The sequence below is a fragment of the Ovis canadensis genome, chromosome 4 (assembly GCF_042477335.2).
Source record: "Ovis canadensis isolate MfBH-ARS-UI-01 breed Bighorn chromosome 4, ARS-UI_OviCan_v2, whole genome shotgun sequence".
Taxonomy (NCBI): domain Eukaryota; kingdom Metazoa; phylum Chordata; class Mammalia; order Artiodactyla; family Bovidae; genus Ovis; species Ovis canadensis.
This window is the reverse complement of record NC_091248.1, coordinates 48249441-48267013: the sequence shown is the minus strand read 5'-3', so window position 1 is coordinate 48267013 and position 17573 is coordinate 48249441. Positions and strand designations below refer to the sequence as shown.

General features: G+C 38.3%; 1 protein-coding gene across 2 annotated transcripts in view; it reads right to left on the bottom strand.

Moving 5' to 3' along the window:
• Positions 1–17573, bottom strand: part of ELAPOR2 (endosome-lysosome associated apoptosis and autophagy regulator family member 2) — a 215435-nt gene that overhangs the window by 11536 nt on the left and 186326 nt on the right. For both annotated transcript variants that reach the window (XM_069587760.1, XM_070292381.1), the window contains exon 19: positions 4812–4938. In XM_069587760.1, the coding sequence (XP_069443861.1) occupies positions 4812–4938 (127 nt within the window). The remainder of the gene's footprint in view (positions 1–4811; positions 4939–17573) is intronic.

Genomic DNA, 17573 nt, shown 5'->3' with positions numbered 1-17573 from the left:
CTTATAAGAAGGTTGAACAAAAATGACTCCCATTTGAGATATTTCCTTCAAATATGTGACGAGCCCTGACTTAATCATGTTTTTAAATGAAAGCTTGGGTTGTTTAATATAACTAACTGGGATGGGTTTCAGCCACTCATCACGTAGATCCATTTCCCCAAAAAGCCTCTCCCCTGCATAGCAGAACAGATCCTGGAGCCAGACATACAGGCAAAGCATGACAGGCAGACTTAGGTGACTAGTGTGGGGTAGGCATGCAGCCTGTACCCCCTTCCCCAGGCCAAAATAAGGAGCAGGTTATTCTGGGTCATTGCTACCCAGCTGAGGGACTTACTCTAGTCCTCCCAAAGTAGACGACAATTTTGCTAGGGCAATGTTTTCAAACTGCTCCCTGCAATCAACTAGTAAATAGTAAAATAAAAACAATGGGTCTCAACCAGCAATTTAATGAACAGATCAAATAAGAGATCAGAGACAAAAATCAGAGTACAGGCAAGATTCCTTATATATTTCAACATATACAGTGACCAGCAGCAATCTGCATGATGATTATGTCCAGTGACATTAAATGACATGAGGCATTACATTTGTTACTCAGTGTGCCTCCTGAAATTTTCTGGTGAATGATGGTAACTTTATCTACACGCTAACAGAAGCATAACACCATAATGTTTAATTTCACACACTCATACACTTTCACAGTTAGTCTTGAAGTAAATGATGTGTAGGAGAATCCTATTTCCTTTGAGGAAAAGTTTCAACAAAGTTTTGGTTGAGAACTTTTTAGAAAGGATGTTAGTAATTGAAAAAAATTTTAGTGTAACACTTTATTAAACTTAATGTGAAAAAATTATTTTTTAAATGGCTCATATAATTTTTATAAGAAAGGTGAGGAATGAGGAAGCATGAACAAGGTTGAACTGCTGCCTCTCTACATGTAAATAATAACAATAAAGAGATAAATGTTAACTCCAGTCAGCAAACACTGATTTCAATTCAAGGGTGTTCCAACAAGAGAAAAAAAAAGGCTGTGAAAGAGTTTATATGGTTGTATCACATAAGCTACACCCAAAGCAAATGGCAAGCTCTAATGTTCAGTGATGGTCTTATAAACAAGCCATTAAAACTTCAGAATTAAAAAGACACATACTTGTAAACCCAGAGATTTAAACTTCTCAATAAGCTCCTCATATTGTTAAGGAAAAATAAAGTCAAGCTATTGACAGAATTTCTAGTCATTCTCTAACTTGATCATTTTATACATTTCTTAGTCATTCTATTAATTACAAAATTTTATCCCTATATTAGGGGCTTCCCTTGTGGCTCAGCTGGTAAAGAATCTGCCTGCCATGTGGGAGACCTGGGGTTCGATCCCTGGGTTGGGAAGATCCCCTGGAGAAGGGAAAGGCTACCCACTCCAGTATTCTGGCCTGGAGAATTCCAGGGACTATATAGTCATGGGGTCACAAAGAGTTGGACATGACTGAGTGAGTTTTACTTCCACTTTCACCTCCCTACATTAAGTCATGTCTTTGGAAAACAAGAAAATGGCTGACAGAGCAGCTGAAAAATTTATTCTTGCAGCATATAAGGATATTTTGTGAACAGAGTGAGATAAATTTTAAAACTTACCTCCCAGTAATAACACACTATCTCTTCAAATCTCTACCACTATATAACATTTAGAAGTAATGCTTAATACGCACTTAGAACCTGGTATGGATTTTTGAGATTCAATTTGATAAGAGCACTTTATCACAAGTCATGCAGCTCTTTTAGTTTATATCAGCTGTATGTGGAGGAATTGTAGTGTGTAAATTTAACTTCATGTGCGTCTGGATTATACATCTTTATAAAATTAGAGAAACATATTCTTAGTCAATATCAAGTGCAAAACTATAAAGAATGGAGCAGACAATATAATAGAAATAGAGCAGACAATATAATAGAAACACAGTAGAATTATTTAAAAATTAAAAGATACCCATCTCAACATTTTACAATCATTTTTTAATATCAAAAGGCTTTGGCATCCAAAGAAATCCATCCTGGTTCACTGACATAATGGAAGATACAGGGAAAGTTGTCATGTGTATTGAAAACTCACCAAAGAACAGACATTTCAAGCTATAATATTCAGAGATTGGCAGTAAACATAGCCACTTACTGCATCAAACCCGTCTGTCTGCTAGTGCAGACAATGAATATTGCAATGAATACCCTGAAGAAGGACACTTCATTTTTTTCTATTTGAAGCTCCCTCTCATCTGGCAAATATTTTCAAATTTGACATCCAAACATAACAGAAAGGCATATGTAACTGATTTTAATATTTCTCAAAATAAATTTGGAACTATAGGGGGAGTTACACACCTCAACATATCAAACACAACAAAGTGTTCCGAAAGGTATTATTCTTAAAGCAAAACCAAACATTTAAAAAGCATCACCTCACAACTATCTGTTTCAATCATTCGTATAAGATGTTGAACAGAGGTTTTTTTAATGAAGATAGTTTGAACAAGATAAAATTAGAGAAATAGTTGCCTCCCCATTGTCTCAAACTTATAATCACTACCTTTCAGAAGAGAAATATTAAATATTGAAGAATGTTTGGATAAAAGGTCATTTGGCTTCTCAAAACTCCTGAATTAAACTTGGTGGCCAAAAAAAGGAATGCATCTTTTATTTTTCATTTACTCTTAAAAAAATAATTATAAGGTAGCAAGTTTATCATAATTCTAGAGAAAAGATATAGATTAATTTCTACTGTGAAGCATAAAAATGTATCATTATTATTATGAGGATTAAAAAGAAACCATTTTTTGAGATTGAAATTTTTATCTTTGACCCACTTACAAAGGTTTAAAGGAAACTGGCTCAGCCATGCCTAAGATATTTGAGCAGTTTTGGCTCTGTTGCTCTGAGCCAGTGTGAGCTATCAACAAGTAAACACACTTACTGAATTAAGTATTTCCTAATTTTTGGTTTAGTGTTATCTATTTGGCGATGTCTCCATTTTGTATTAACGTATTAATGAAACATATTTTGTACCATTATGCCTATGCTCGATAAGAATAAAATATTAAAGTATTGTTCATAAAAATTTTATTTTTAGGCATATCTCTATGTTTCTGAGTTTGTGTCTATTTCCTAGGCTTGATGTAGCATGTATTTCTTACTACAGGTTCACTGTCATTCAAAAATGGAAAGTACCAGTTTAGAGAATAGTTCTCAATGTTTTGTTTTTTCTCTCTTTTTTTTTTTTTTTCCTTAGAGGTGGAAACTACTGCTTCCAAATATGCTGAGTGTATGGGACTGGGTGGGGGCATTCCGATTTCTTCTCCCACTTGGACCCTCCAACCTGCCAACTACAAGCTCTTTAAGAGTTTCCTGGATAGAACAGCTCCCTTCTCTGATCACCGTCCACAGTGAGTACCCTAGCGTGCTCCACGCTGACCTGAAAGTCAGTTCTATCCCATCTACCTGGTGTGCAGTGTTTCTTTGCTGGGTCACTTAGTAGTGTCCTACTCATGCGACCCCACTGACTATAGACCACCAGGCTCCTCTGTCCGTGGGGATTCTCCAGGCAAGAATACTGGAATGGGTTGCCATGCCCTCCAATCCCACTGGAATCTCTGATCCTCTGATGTCCATTTTCCAATAGGATCCTCACCACTGGTACTGATGAATCCCCTCATCTGTGCTCCTTCAGTGCAATTTCAATGGAATTTAGAGAGGATAAAGTAGTAAGTAAGTCATTTTGAAAGAGGAAAAGTGTGCTTTTATATAGTACTAGTCAAAGCTGGTATAGTGAAGTGGGTGCTCTCAAACATCATATTAGTATAAGAGCAAATTGATGTAACCAAAGCAATTTATTAATAGTATAATAAGTATCAAGAACCTTAATAATGGCCATATCTTTCTAGCAATAAACTCTAAGGAAAGAATCAAATGTCTAACAAAGATATTCACTATAGAGTTATTTACAAAAAGATGATTTTCAATTTTTTCTTAAATGTTCAACAGGGAAATTATCAAATTCCAAATTGCATACATAATAGAATGAAGTGAAGTGAAGTCACTCAGTCGTGTCCGACTCTTTGTGACCCCATAGACTGGGGCCTACCAGGCTCCTCTGTCCATGGGATTTTCTAGGCAATAGTACTGGAGTGGATTGCCATTTCCTTCTCCAGGGGATCTTCCCAACCCAGGGCTCAAATCCGGGTCTCCCACGTTGTAGACAGACGCTTTACCATCTGAGCCACCAGGGAATATTTCTCTATTAAAAAAAGTCATTTAAAAAAAATTAATGACAAGGGAAATATATTAAATGTATAAAGAAAACAAAATAGAATCCTAACTTTACTTTTAAAAAACAAGTGAATGCAGAGAAAACATAGAGTAGGATCTTGATTAACGTGTGTGAGTGCACATAAGATTTACTCTTTATATATGCTTCTTGTGGAGAGTCAGTTTTATCATCCTCATCTTAATTATACCTATAACTGCATTCTATAAGCTATATCTTGGATTCGTTATATCATTTCTTTATGATCTCGGTAAATACCCATAAGTCTACAACCCCTTTGTATAATTTATTTTCCCAATTCCAGTACACATCTTCAGCTACCTCAGCATACAGAAGTATAGGTATCAAACTTTATTTTAGATATATATTAATGTCTCATTAAGTTAACTCTAAGCTTTAGCCACACTACTGAATCAAATGTCTATGCTGTAAATGTGATACTGGACTGAACCGTTGTATCTTCAATGACACTATTCTGCTTAGACAGTTTGCCCCTTACCTGAAATCCTCTCTTACAGGCACCCTCAATCTCATGGAAGTCATGTTCAGTGCACAGAGGGCAAGCTTCCACACTCTCCCACAGGAAATAGAATGTACATCCATCACAGGTGCCTGCTGGACACTTGCTGAAATAAATCATGGAAAACAACAAAACCAACAGCTTTTGTAACACAGTCAATTGAGTCCAATCAACATTTGAGCACATACTGCATACTGGGAAGCAATACATAGATGCAGAGGAAACACATGGAAAAAAATCTCAAGGAGACACCACCACAACTAGATACCGCTCTGCACCAACCAGGATAGCTAGAATCAAAAGCTGGGAGGTTGCTGGGCAATTGCAGTCTTTACACTCTGCTGATGGGAGTATAAAATGGTGCAACTTTGGAAGAAACTGGCAGTTTCTCACACAATTAAACAGAATTATCATATGATTCAGTAATTCTCTTAGGGAAATACCCAAAAGAAATAAAAATGCTATCTCCACACAAAAACTTGTACATGAATGTTCCTAACAGCATTATTCATAATATCCAAAAGGTGGCAACAATGAAAACGTCCATCAGCAGATGAATGGATGAACAAAACATGGTATACCCATAAAATGAATTATTACTCCACCTTAAAAAGGAATGCGGTACTGATGCATGCCCCTACTTAGATGAACTTCAAAAATATTATGCATAGTGACTGAAGCAAATAAAAATTCCACATTTTTTATGATGTTATCCAGATTTAAGTCCATAATAGGAAGCTCTATAAAACATTTGAAAATGGGTTAGTGATTGCTTAGAGTTAGGAACCACTTACTAGGTTTAAGGAGATAATAGCTAAAGGGTATGGGATTTCTTTGCGAAATGATGAAGAGGTTCTAGAATCCACTAGGCTGATGGTTACACACTCAGAATATACAATAACCACTGAAGTATATGTTTTCAATGAGTGAATTGCAATGGTGTGTGCATTATATCTCTGTCAAGTTGTTTTTTTTTTCTTTTTAAAGGAGAAACAGGCACAGGTAATGACCAAAAAAAAGCTCCAAAGTTTACTGGTGAAAGTGATGCCTGAGCCATGTCTAGAATATTCTAGATAGGAGATAGAATAAAAGGGATGGACGCAAGGGAATTCCTGCCATAGGAATGGAATGGTAAGTGAATTGGAGCAAAAGTGCAAGCAGGTCTTGTCATGGGAGCTTCAAGAACAAGGCAGTGACTGAGTACTGGGCACACAGGCACTAGGTGGTGAAGGAGGTTTGCAGTTTCTGTTTAAGGTAATTGCACAGAAGTGAGGTGGTTTAGAGGACAGAAAGACACAGAGGTCCATGGTCTGCAGAGGATAGGGGAAAGACATACAAACAAAATTGTCTAATGTTAAAAAGAAACACCACCATCAGTCAACACACAGCTCAGTGATGTAAATGGTTCTGCAATCCTGGGTTTCCTCAGTCTGAGGATGACTTCCTTTGACAAGAGGCACTCAGTGATGATGAATAAGGCTGGGACCCAGATGAGGGATTGCACTGAACCAACCATTAGGCAGGACCTGCATGCAGACTTTAAAATCCTGCTTTCTGGTGGGTATGCCTTTTATGTCAACTCATCTCTTTCATTTTAAGGACAGGTACACATGGCATAGCTCAAAAATTAACATGCTGTTACTGGATACAGAATTCTTATTGACTGAAGCAAGAAACTATTCAGAAAGATTCTAATAGGAATGACTGTTTTGTTCATGAATTCATTAAAACCAGGGGCATATAGTTCCCTCAACTTGTGTACTACACTTCCCTTAAGTTAAGCTGTGTAAATATAAGGCATTTCCCTGAAAATCTCCTTCAGACCTTAGCTTGCGCAAAGTGCAGGTGCCCTGAAACAACTAATAGCAAAACGACAGACACACAATAATACAGAGAATCCAAAAAACACCCTTTTTAAGTTTTCATTTCAAATGCCTTTCGATGATTCACTATCTAAAACTTCAGTCTATCAGAAAGGTAAAATTTCATACTATTAGTTAACTAAATGTATTCTGAAAAAGTGAAAGTGTTACTCAGTCGTGCCCAACTCTTTTGTGACCCCATGGACTGTAGCGGGCCAGGCTTCTCAGTCCATGGAATTCTCCAGGCAAGAATACTGGAGTAGGTTGCCATTCCATTCTCCAGGGGATCTTCCTGACCCAGGGATCAAACTGGGTCTCCCAAATTGCAAGCAGAATCTTTACCATCTGGGCCACTAGGAAATACATTCTAAGGTACCCTAATATGAACACTGAAACAAATTCACACGCCTGATAACTGATGCATTTTTATATGTCTGTCTTTCCAAAGTGTCTGTGTGCTGTAGACTAGGTGAACATGGGTGGGATGTGAAAACAGCAACGTTCTATATGACATGCTTCAGAAACAGAGGCCCAGTCTTGTCACAGCTATGAACAATGGTGAACAGTGACTCTTCGGAAAAATGACTTGACTCTCTCACTTGCTTTAATTTCTCTTTTTATAAAAAGGGAATAATAAATACATTCAGAATAAAAAATACAGAGAGATATTTTTTTAAAACAGGAAATTACAATAGACGAAAACCATGCCACCTAAAAAGTTATTCCTACCCTCTACCTTCCAGATCAGTAAAAGCAACTTAAAATTGTTCTTTTGAGAAAAACTGGGCAACCAATTGGAGAAATTCTTCAAGAACACAATTATTATATGCATAACAATGATTTACAACTTTCAAAATAATTACAGTTTTCTGATCAGTTAGCAAAAATTACCAAGAGGCTTTCCTGTTCAAATCTTTTCTGCCAGAATTATTTTCTACTTTATCTTTCCAACACAGAAAAACTTTAAAAGGAGGAAAAAAATGTTTCTATTGGGAAAATGAAAGAGTAAGTCTGCTAAAGTTTGAAAAAAAGAACTCAACAAAAGAAAAGGAGAAAATTAATCAAAGTTGCAAAAAGCAAGACAGAAGACTTGGATTACAGTCCTAACTAGGATTTTCAAATGATTTTGTGTTTTTCCATAAGTGATTCACCCTCCCTCCCCACCATGTCATTCCTGTAATTTGTCAAAAGCAGAATGTCTGCTATACTGCATTCACAGGGTGGTTATAAAGGATAAAATGAGAGAACCATTTGACAAAGTTTAAAGAACTGCAAAATATAAAAGACTATTAACAATGCACATCACTTTCTAAGGAACTGGTAGAGCCAAAGAAATATGAAAAAAAATCAAGACATTGATACAATTTATAAAGCTGGCATTAAGTGTCAAAACACTACAATGATTCAGTGCATTCCCTTTGCAGACTTCACTTTTTAAAAGAAAGTCTTAGGTTAAAAGCAGTTTAGTTTAGAATCGATTCTTAAATTCTTTTAACTCAATGAATCATTAGAAATGCGGAGCATCAAAATTTGATTCTTTGTTATGAACCTAATTTTCACAGTTTGAATCAGGCCTTCCCTGGGGAAGAAAACAAGAATATATGAAGCAATAGTGATTTCAATCATGCTTACATACACAAATGAAAACAGAAAAAAGATACGAGAAAAAAATGTAGTAATATAAACATTTTATCTTTGTGAAATACTTTTCCCTTTGATGACCTGGGTCACCATCATTTTTACTTCCCAACCAGCTTTTTTCAGGTGTCACTAATTGTGCTTCTACATAACTTTTGCTCTGCATGATCACCATAGAAACCAATGGGCACATGTTTAAAGAAATAAGACAAAGTCATGGATAGCTGGGGTATGGGAAGCTAGACTTCTACAGGATGGCCCAACGTGCTGTGAATTATAGGTAGAGAAACCACCACATATTCAAAGGGCAACTAGGTAAACCTTGATTTGGTTTACTGAGAAATGAGTAACAGGCTTTCTAATTTCCCAATTTTGCTTCTGGGATTGCTTTATCAATCAGGGTGGCTATAGTAATGTTTAAGAATTCAGACAAATCTTTTGTAGAAAGTTATGTCTTGGATTCTAAAATGGAATATATTTCATAGATCAGTTACTAGTGTCCTCTTCAGAATGAATCATCTTACCTAAAACAGGATCTAGCTGGTTCATATTATGAATCCATGGAGAAGAACCTTGTGTTTTTATGAACTATTATCACCTTAAAAAATCTATTATTAATATTTGGATAATTGATAGATCACTGTAAACAGTTTTCCCTAAACGTTATTCGAAATCCAAAGGTAAAACAAATTCATCTATGTTGTCAGTACCTTTCCAACCCTTCTGGAGTTAGTCTCAGGAGACTGGTGAGAAAGGTGACTCTCTAATGTGCCAAGAACATTTATCATCTGGCATCAGGCCACTATTGTTGTTGAACTTCCTTCATGTGGGGCATCTGTAGTTTTCCTGGGGTTCCTTGGTCTCAAGGTATACAGACTGGCATCCTCTGTCAAGGCAATGCTCTCTGACTTCCTGCTGTCTATTTTCAGATTTGGAATCTCAGGAAGTTCATCCTGTTTCTGCTAAGGATGCCTTGTCATAGCCCAGAAACTCTTGTTATGTCGGGTCCATAAAATTCATTGCATGTTGTCCTAACTCCATCTGCCTTAAGGCTGAAGAGTATCAGTCACTTATGATGGGGTTTAAACACAAGATATTTTGACCTAGAAGTCTAGATCTAGAAGATTTTACCAGTCTCCTGCAAATACTTCTCTTTCTAAAGCTTCTACTTGGGTTAACTACCAAAAGTCAGCATCTGTTGAACATCTGGAGAAACTAAATTTACTGACACTCTCTAGTCCCTTTTATCTATAGATTCTGTATTTTCTGAAGTGAAATTAAAACATGTCAAGTTTTATCATCTTTATTTCAAACTTGATCACAAAACTTGATGACTGTTTCATGATATTTTTATACCATATCTTAAGATTTGTTAGTGTTTAAAGTATATACTTTTAACAATTTTCTATTAGAATTATTTCATTTTTTTCCCAAGTAGGATAAATTATTTTGTGAATGAAGAAAAACATAGGGAAACTGATACAAGGTAGATTCTAGCCTCAATCTTGATATTCAGTATTTTAGGATACATCTGGATGTTGGTTACTTTTCATAAACTTTTTTTTATTGACTCATAGTCAATTTCAGTTCAGTTTAGTCTCTCAGTCATGTCCAACTCCTTGCAAACCCATGGACTGCAGCACACAGGCTTCCCTATCCATCACCAACTCCTGGAGCTTGCTCAAACTCATGTCCATTGAGTCAGTAATGCCATCCAACCATCCCATCCTCTGTCGTCCCCTTCTCCTCCTGCCTTTAATCTTTCCCAGTATCAGGATCTCTTCCAATAAGTCAGTTCTTCACATCAGTTGGCCAAAGTATTGGAGTTTCAGCTCTAGCATCAGTCCTTCCAATGAATATTCAAGACTGATTTCCTTTAGGATTGACTGACTGCTTTGATCTCCTTGCAGTCTAAGGAACTCTCAAGAGTCTTCTCCAACACCACAGTTCAAAGGAATCAATTCTTCAGTGCTCAGCTTTCTTTATAGTCCAACTCTCATATCCATACAAGACTACTGGAAAAACCATAGCTTTGACTAAATGGACCTTTGTCATCAAAGTAATGTCTCTGCTTTGTAATATGCTATCTAGGTTTTTCATAGCTTTTTTTCCAACGAGCAAACATCGTTTAACTTCATGGCTGCAGTCACCATCTGCAGTGATTTGGGAGTCCCCAAAAATAAAGTCTCTCACTGTTTCCCCATCTATTTGCCATGAAGTGATGGGACTGGATGCCATCATCTTCATTTTTTTGAATGTTGAGTTTTAAGCCAGCTTTTTTTACTCTCCTCTTGCTCAAACTCAAACAGTCAATTTACAATATTGTATTAGTTTCCTGTATACAACGGAGTAATTCAATATTCTTATAGATTATACTCTATTTAAGGTTATTATTAAATATTGGCTATATTCCCTGTGTTGTACAATATATCCTTAGAGCTTATTTACTTTATACATGGCAGTTTGTACCTTTTAACCCTTCTACCCCTATCTTACCCCTCTGCACTTCACTTTTTCCACTTGTAACCACTAGTTTGTTCTCTATAATCTTTCTTTTGTTACTATCACTAGTTTTATTTTTAAATTCCTCATTTAAGTGATGTCATACATTATTTGACTTTCTCTGACTTATTTCACTAAATGTAATATGCTCCAGGTTCACCAACATTATTGCAAATGGCAAGATTTAATTCTTTCTTATGGCTGAATATTATTCCTTTCTATTATATATATATAGGTATGCATGTATGTGTATATATATATATATATATACACACATGTATATATATGCACACACACACCACAATATATACCACATTTCCTTTACCCATTCATTGATAGATATTTAGGTTACTTACCATATCTTGGCTATTGTGAATAATACTGCTATAAAACATTAGGGTGTGTGTACCTTTCCAAGCTAGTGTTTTTATTTTCTTTAGATATACACCCCGGAGTGGAATAGCTGGATCATATGGTAGTTATAGTTTTAGTTTTTTAAGGAACTTTCATACTGTTTTCCACAGTTGTTGTCCTGCCACTCAGTTGTGTCTGGCTCTTCGTGACCCCATGATCTGCAGCATGCCAGGCTTCTCTGCCTTTCATTATCTCGCAGAGTTTGCTCAAATTCATGTTCATTGAATAGGTGGTGCCATCCAACCATCTCATCCTCTGTCATCCCATTCTCCATCCTGCCTTCAATCTTTCCTAGCACCAGGGTCTTTTCCAATGAGTTGGCTCTTGGCTTCAGTTGGCCAAAGTATTGGAGCTTTTGCTTCAGTCTTAGTCCTTCCAAGGAATATTCAGGGTTGATTCCTTTAGGACCTGGTTTGATTTCCATGCTATCCACAGGACTCTCAAGAGTCTTGTCCAGCACCGCAGTTTGAAATCATCAATTCCTCAGTGCTCAGTCTTCTTTATGGTCCAACTCTCACATCTATACATGACTACTGGAAAACCATAGCCTTGACTATACAGACCTTTGTCAGCAAAGTGATGTCTCTGCTTTTTAATACACTGTCCAGGTTTGTCATAGCTTTTCTCCCAAGGAGCAAGCATCTTTTAATTTCATGACTACAGTCACCATCTGCAGTGATTTTGGAGCCCAAGAAAATAAAATCTCTCACTATTTCCATGTTTCCCCATCTATTTGTCATAAAGTGATGGGACTGGATGCATGGCCTTCCATTTTCGAATGTTGAATTTTTAAGTCAACTTTTTCAATCTTCTCTTTCACCTTCATCAAGAGGCTCTTTAGTTCCTCTTCGCTTTCTGCCATAAGGGTGGTGTCATCTGCATATCTGAGGTTATTGACATTTCTCCTGGCAATCTTGATTACAGCTTGTGCTTCATCCAGTCCAGTATTTTGCATAATGCACTCTACATAGAAGTTGAAAAGCAGAGGCATTACTTTGCCAACAAAGGTCCATCTAGTCAAGGCTATGGTTTTTCCAGTGGTCATGTATGGATGTGAGAGTTGGACTGTGAAGAAGGCTGAGCGCTGAAGAATTGATGCTTTTGAACTGTGGTGTTGGAGAAGACTGTTGAGAGTCCCTTGGACTGCAAGGAGATCCAACCAGTCCATTCTGAAGGAGATCAGCCCTGGGATTTCTTTGGAAGGAATGATGCTAAAGCTGAAACTCCAGTACTTTGGCCACCTCATGGGAAGAGTTGACTCATTGGAAAACACCCTGATGCTGGGAGGGATTGGGGGCAGGAGGAGAAGGGGACGACAGAGGATGAGATGGCTGGATGACATCACTGACTCGATGAACATGAGTCTGAGTGAACTCTGGGAGTTGGTGATAGACAGGGAGGCCTGGTGTGCTGTGATTTATGTGGTCGCAAAGAGTCAGACATGACTGAGCAACTGAACTGACTGACTGACTGAAGGATTTTGAGCATTACCTTGCTAGCATGTGAGATGAGTGCAATTGTGCAATAGTTTGAACATTCTTTGGCATTGCCCTTCTTTGGGATTTGAATGAAAACTGACCTTTTTGGGTCCTTTGGCCACTGCTGAGCTTTCCAAATTTCCTGGCATATTTATGCAGCATTGTATCAGCATCATCTGTTAGGATCTGAAATAGCTCCGTTGGAATTCCATTGCCTCCACTAGCTGTAGTAATGCTTCCTTAGGCCCACTTGACTTCACACTCCAGGACATCTGGCTCTAGTTAGCTACACTAATTACATTCCCACCAACAGTGTACTAGAGTTTCCTTTTCTCCATTTTTGCCAACATTTGTTATTTGTGACTTTTTTGGATGGCGGCAATTCTGACTAGCGTTGAGGTGATATCTCATTGTGGTTTTGATTTGCATTTCTCAAATAATTAGAAATGTGGAGCATCTTTTCCTGTGCTTTTGGCCATCTGCATGTCTTCTCCGGGGGAAAAAAAATGTGTATACAGGTCTTCTGTCAATTTTTAAAGTGTGTGTTTTTTAAAAAATATTGCGTTTGTCAACTACAAACTGGCACTTGCCATGGCTGCTTGCCACCTACCTTTAGAAGGATTAAACCATGTACTTCTGCTGCTGATCTTCAACACCCCCAAAGGAGTTCAGGGTGGAGAGCAGAAATGAGGCACTCTGTGCTCTGGGAAAATTGGCAAGACAGGTCTTCAGACAGTTAGATATTCTCAGGAGCTGATTTTATGAGCTCAATTCTTGCATCTCTTCATATCTAGAAAAGTACTAAAATCCTTCCTGGTGACACTATTCCTTGTGATAAGTGAAGTGTTCATAAGACTAGCAGAAAACTGGAAAAATATGGGCTTGATTGCACGTATTCTCCTTTCACCAAAAATCACATATATACTGACGTTTCCCCCCTGCCTCTTTGGAGCAGTTTCTCACAGCTATCTGAGGTGCTGTCTCCCCAGTTGCAACCCTCATTTTGGCCCAAATAAAACTTAACTCGCAACTCTCATATTGTACATTTTTTAAAATCGACAAATTGTATGAGCTATCTATGTATTTGGGGTACTAATCCCTTCTTGGGCATCTCATTAGGAAACATTTTCAGTCAGTAGGCTATTTTTCACTCCAGTATTTTTGCCTGGAGAATCCCATGGATGGAGGAGCCTGTTAGGCTGCAGTCCATGGGGTCACAAAGAGTTGGACACAACTGAGTGACTTCACTTTCACTTTTCACTTTCATGCATTGGAGAAGGAAATGGCAACCCACTCCAGTGTTCTTGCCTGGAGAATCCCAGGGACTGGGAGCCTGGTGGGCTGCCATGTATGGGGTCACACAGAGTTGGACACAACTGAAGTGACTTAGCAGCAGCAGCAGCAGCCGCAGGCTATTTTTCATTTTGTTGATGGTTTCATTATGTGTCAGACCCCAAGGCTGGAGCGTTTTCTACGTAGCTGAAACCACTCACTCCTCAGGGGGATCTCCCAGCTTGTGACATCTCCTCCCTCTTCTGTGTCCCTTCTGAGGGGCAGGGGTCCATCCTGACCACTTCTCCTCCCTTCCTACTTGACTCCATGCGACTCTTCATTTTACATCCTGGGTGCACACCAGTCCTTCTGCCAGTCTCCAGTGTGTTTTCAGTGAGAACCGCTCCACACGCAGATGTATTTTTGACACGTTCATGGGGGGAGGTGAGCTCTGTGTTGTCCTACTCCACCATTTGATCTCTTCCTCCTTCTATTTCTTGATCATAACGTGTTTCAGTTGTTTTCACTTGTGATCACAGTCCTTTCATATGCCTCCCTACTTTTCAATGTTCTAAGAACATGTTTGATTTTAATTGAGTTCTATTGCCTTTTTAACCTATATATGAATTTATATATTATCTGTCCCTAAAGGGTGCAGAGAACAGAAATAAACAAGGAACTCATTTAAACAATAGTTATTCTCTGGCTCTTAATAAATTAAAATGACTAGACAACTGTTTTGGCTTTAACGGTCCTTCCCCAACTACCAACAAAAGCACTACACTAGCAGCCAATAAATCCAATGACTTTGATACAGAGATTTTAATTAGAGCCTGTGGAAGAAATCCCTGGTGTGCTCAGCCTCTGAAAACTCAAGACAGAACTGTGAAGCATCCCTTTTGTGAGAGACAATCTCCTCAGAAGCTACACTTAGAAAAAAAATGAATTTTGGTTTTGAAGGAGGTTTTCACAAAGTGATTTTGGACTTATTTATCAACTACCCAAGCAGTTAAATGTGGTTAAAAGTTGTAAGAGATAAAGGAGGAGGATATTCTTCTAACCCAGAACATTAACAAAGACAACCTTATTTGAGGAAAGATGAGTCACTAAAAAGAAGGCACCAACAACTTGCAGATCAGTGTAGTTCCCAGATAAATGTGCTATTTCCCTCTGTTTACTGTGTTTATTTGCAAATCTCTGCCTACGAAGGATGGGAGGAAATGACGAGATAAAAGCATGATGACATATAAAGAACAACAGAATCAGGAAATCATCCCATCATGACTGACACTCTATAGCTATGCACACAACCAGGGTTCTCAGTGTTTTCTACTGTGTCGAGTAAATGGGTTTGATGGGAGGATCCCGAATGTGCAATGACATCTCCATTATCAGAGTAAAAATGGTTCCCTCTACTTGTTTTCCAATAAGGCTTTTAAAAAAACTTTCAAACCTTTTTAAATCTTTCCAGATAAAACTAACAACAATTTCTCATGTTTTTGAAAAAATACTCTGGACACAGTGCTTAGGTCTAAACGTTTCCTAATGAAAGGAGAATCTTCAATTCCTCTAACCACATAGGATCATGATTAGGGGTTTGGGAAGCCTTTCAGGTAGAAACTGGAGAGGCATCTATTTAGGGATATTAGTGGTCGACGGTGTTAGCAATTTATTCTTTGGCCAAGGTACAAATTGCACTAATCTCAAAAGTCCACTCCAGCTCTCTGATTTCATCTGCCACAGACATCATGCTGTTAAGTTTTCGTTGAAAATGTCTCACATCCTCCAGACACTTTGTGGAATTAGAAACCAACTTCATTTGCCAGACCAAACAGACAGGCTGGAGTTTCCAACTGCAGGTTTGTGGGCGGCCCAGGATGTTTGCTGCTCCTTCTACGTTGCATGTGAGATCCACAGAGAACACACAGTTCTCCTTTTCTCTTGCCCCTCTCGCTTTCTGTGAAGACATTCTCATTTTTTTTCCCAGGGCTGGGGATCTTGTGACATTTTCCCTGGTCACCAAGACACGGAGCCCCAGTCAACATCACTACTGCTAAAGTCACCTTTGCCTGGTTTGTAAGGTTATTTGCCAAGAGAAAATTCCAAGGGACAGCACCCTTTCTGAGCTGCCAAGGTCTTTCCATAGTGACTTCTTGGTAAGCATATGAGATTTCACAGGGCAATTGCCTAGTTAGAACCTTTCTTTATCTCCTGGAGAATTTAAAGCTCAAAAAAGAAAAATGCAAATTAAACCCCCTTCAAAAGTAGCCTAAGTAAATTTGGCTCTGTTAACATTTCTTTACTGTTAGTAGGAAATCTTTACTCAAACCTACAGCTAAAAAAATATTCTGATTATTTCCGTACAAGCTTCCATTTCTCATGTTCTGATCACAGAGTGCCCCCTTGTGTCCTGATCGGAAATTCAAGATTCAAGAAAGAATGAAAGGTCAGCACAGGTGGCTCATAGTTGGTAAAGAATTCACCTGCAATGCAGGAGACCCTGGTTTGATTCCTGGGTCAGGAAGATCCACTGGAGAAGGGATAGTCTACCCACAACAGTATTCTTGGGCTTCCCTGGTGGCTCAGCTGGTAAAGAATCTGCCTGCAATGCAGGAGACCTGGGTTTGACCCCTGGGTTGGGAAGATCCCCTGGAGAAGGGAAAGGCTGCCCACTCCAGTATTCTGGCCTGGAGAATTCCATGGACTATTCCATGGGATCTCAAACAGCCGGACACGACTGAGCAACTTTCACTCTGAGCACATTTAGGTTGTGAGGTTCAAGCAGTTCCCTAGAGCAGCAGTCCCAAACTGCAGGATGCATCATAATTGAACAGAGTTTTATGAAAAATATGACAGAATCCACCCTGTAGACCACAACCTTTTAATTTAGCATTTCAAAAAATTAAAATGCAAAACAAAATGTGAGAATCTGTCTCAGAAAAAAATATTTCCAAAATGGGGGTTAAGATCAATGGTTCTCAAATTTTAACATGTCAGAACTGTCTTGTGGTTTTATAAATATTCTGGTGCTTAACATTTGGAGCTTCTTTCGGTTTCAGTGAAGGCCTAAAAATCAGTTTTACAATAGACACTCCAAGGTATTCTGCTGTATCTGATCTTGGGAAATCCTTGCAAAGGTAGTCAAGTAGAAAAAACTGCCTGAGGTCAAAGGAAAAACTTAACTTCTCTTCTTCTCACAAGGAAAAAGCTAGTTTCTAGATGCCATCATTTAACATCATGAGACTATCATTTTCTCATTGTATGAGAACATCAGAACCCACCTTGGGAGAGTTAGAATAGTGCATTTTCTAAAGGACAGCATTTGACTTCAGTAGTATTATCTGCTTAAGTCATAGAGGCTCCTGAAGGAGGCCTTAGAAGTCATTCATGTGAGCTCCCAGAGGCTAGACCAAGAAAACTGAGCTGATAGATCCAAAAAAGGCCCTCAGAAGTGCTCTAGTAAATAGAACAAGTGTCTGAACTCAAAGCAATATGGTGAGATATCAGAGCATAGTGAACAAATCTCTGGATACACCTCCTCACAAAGAAAGTGTGCTCTGCTGCCCCGACTCCAG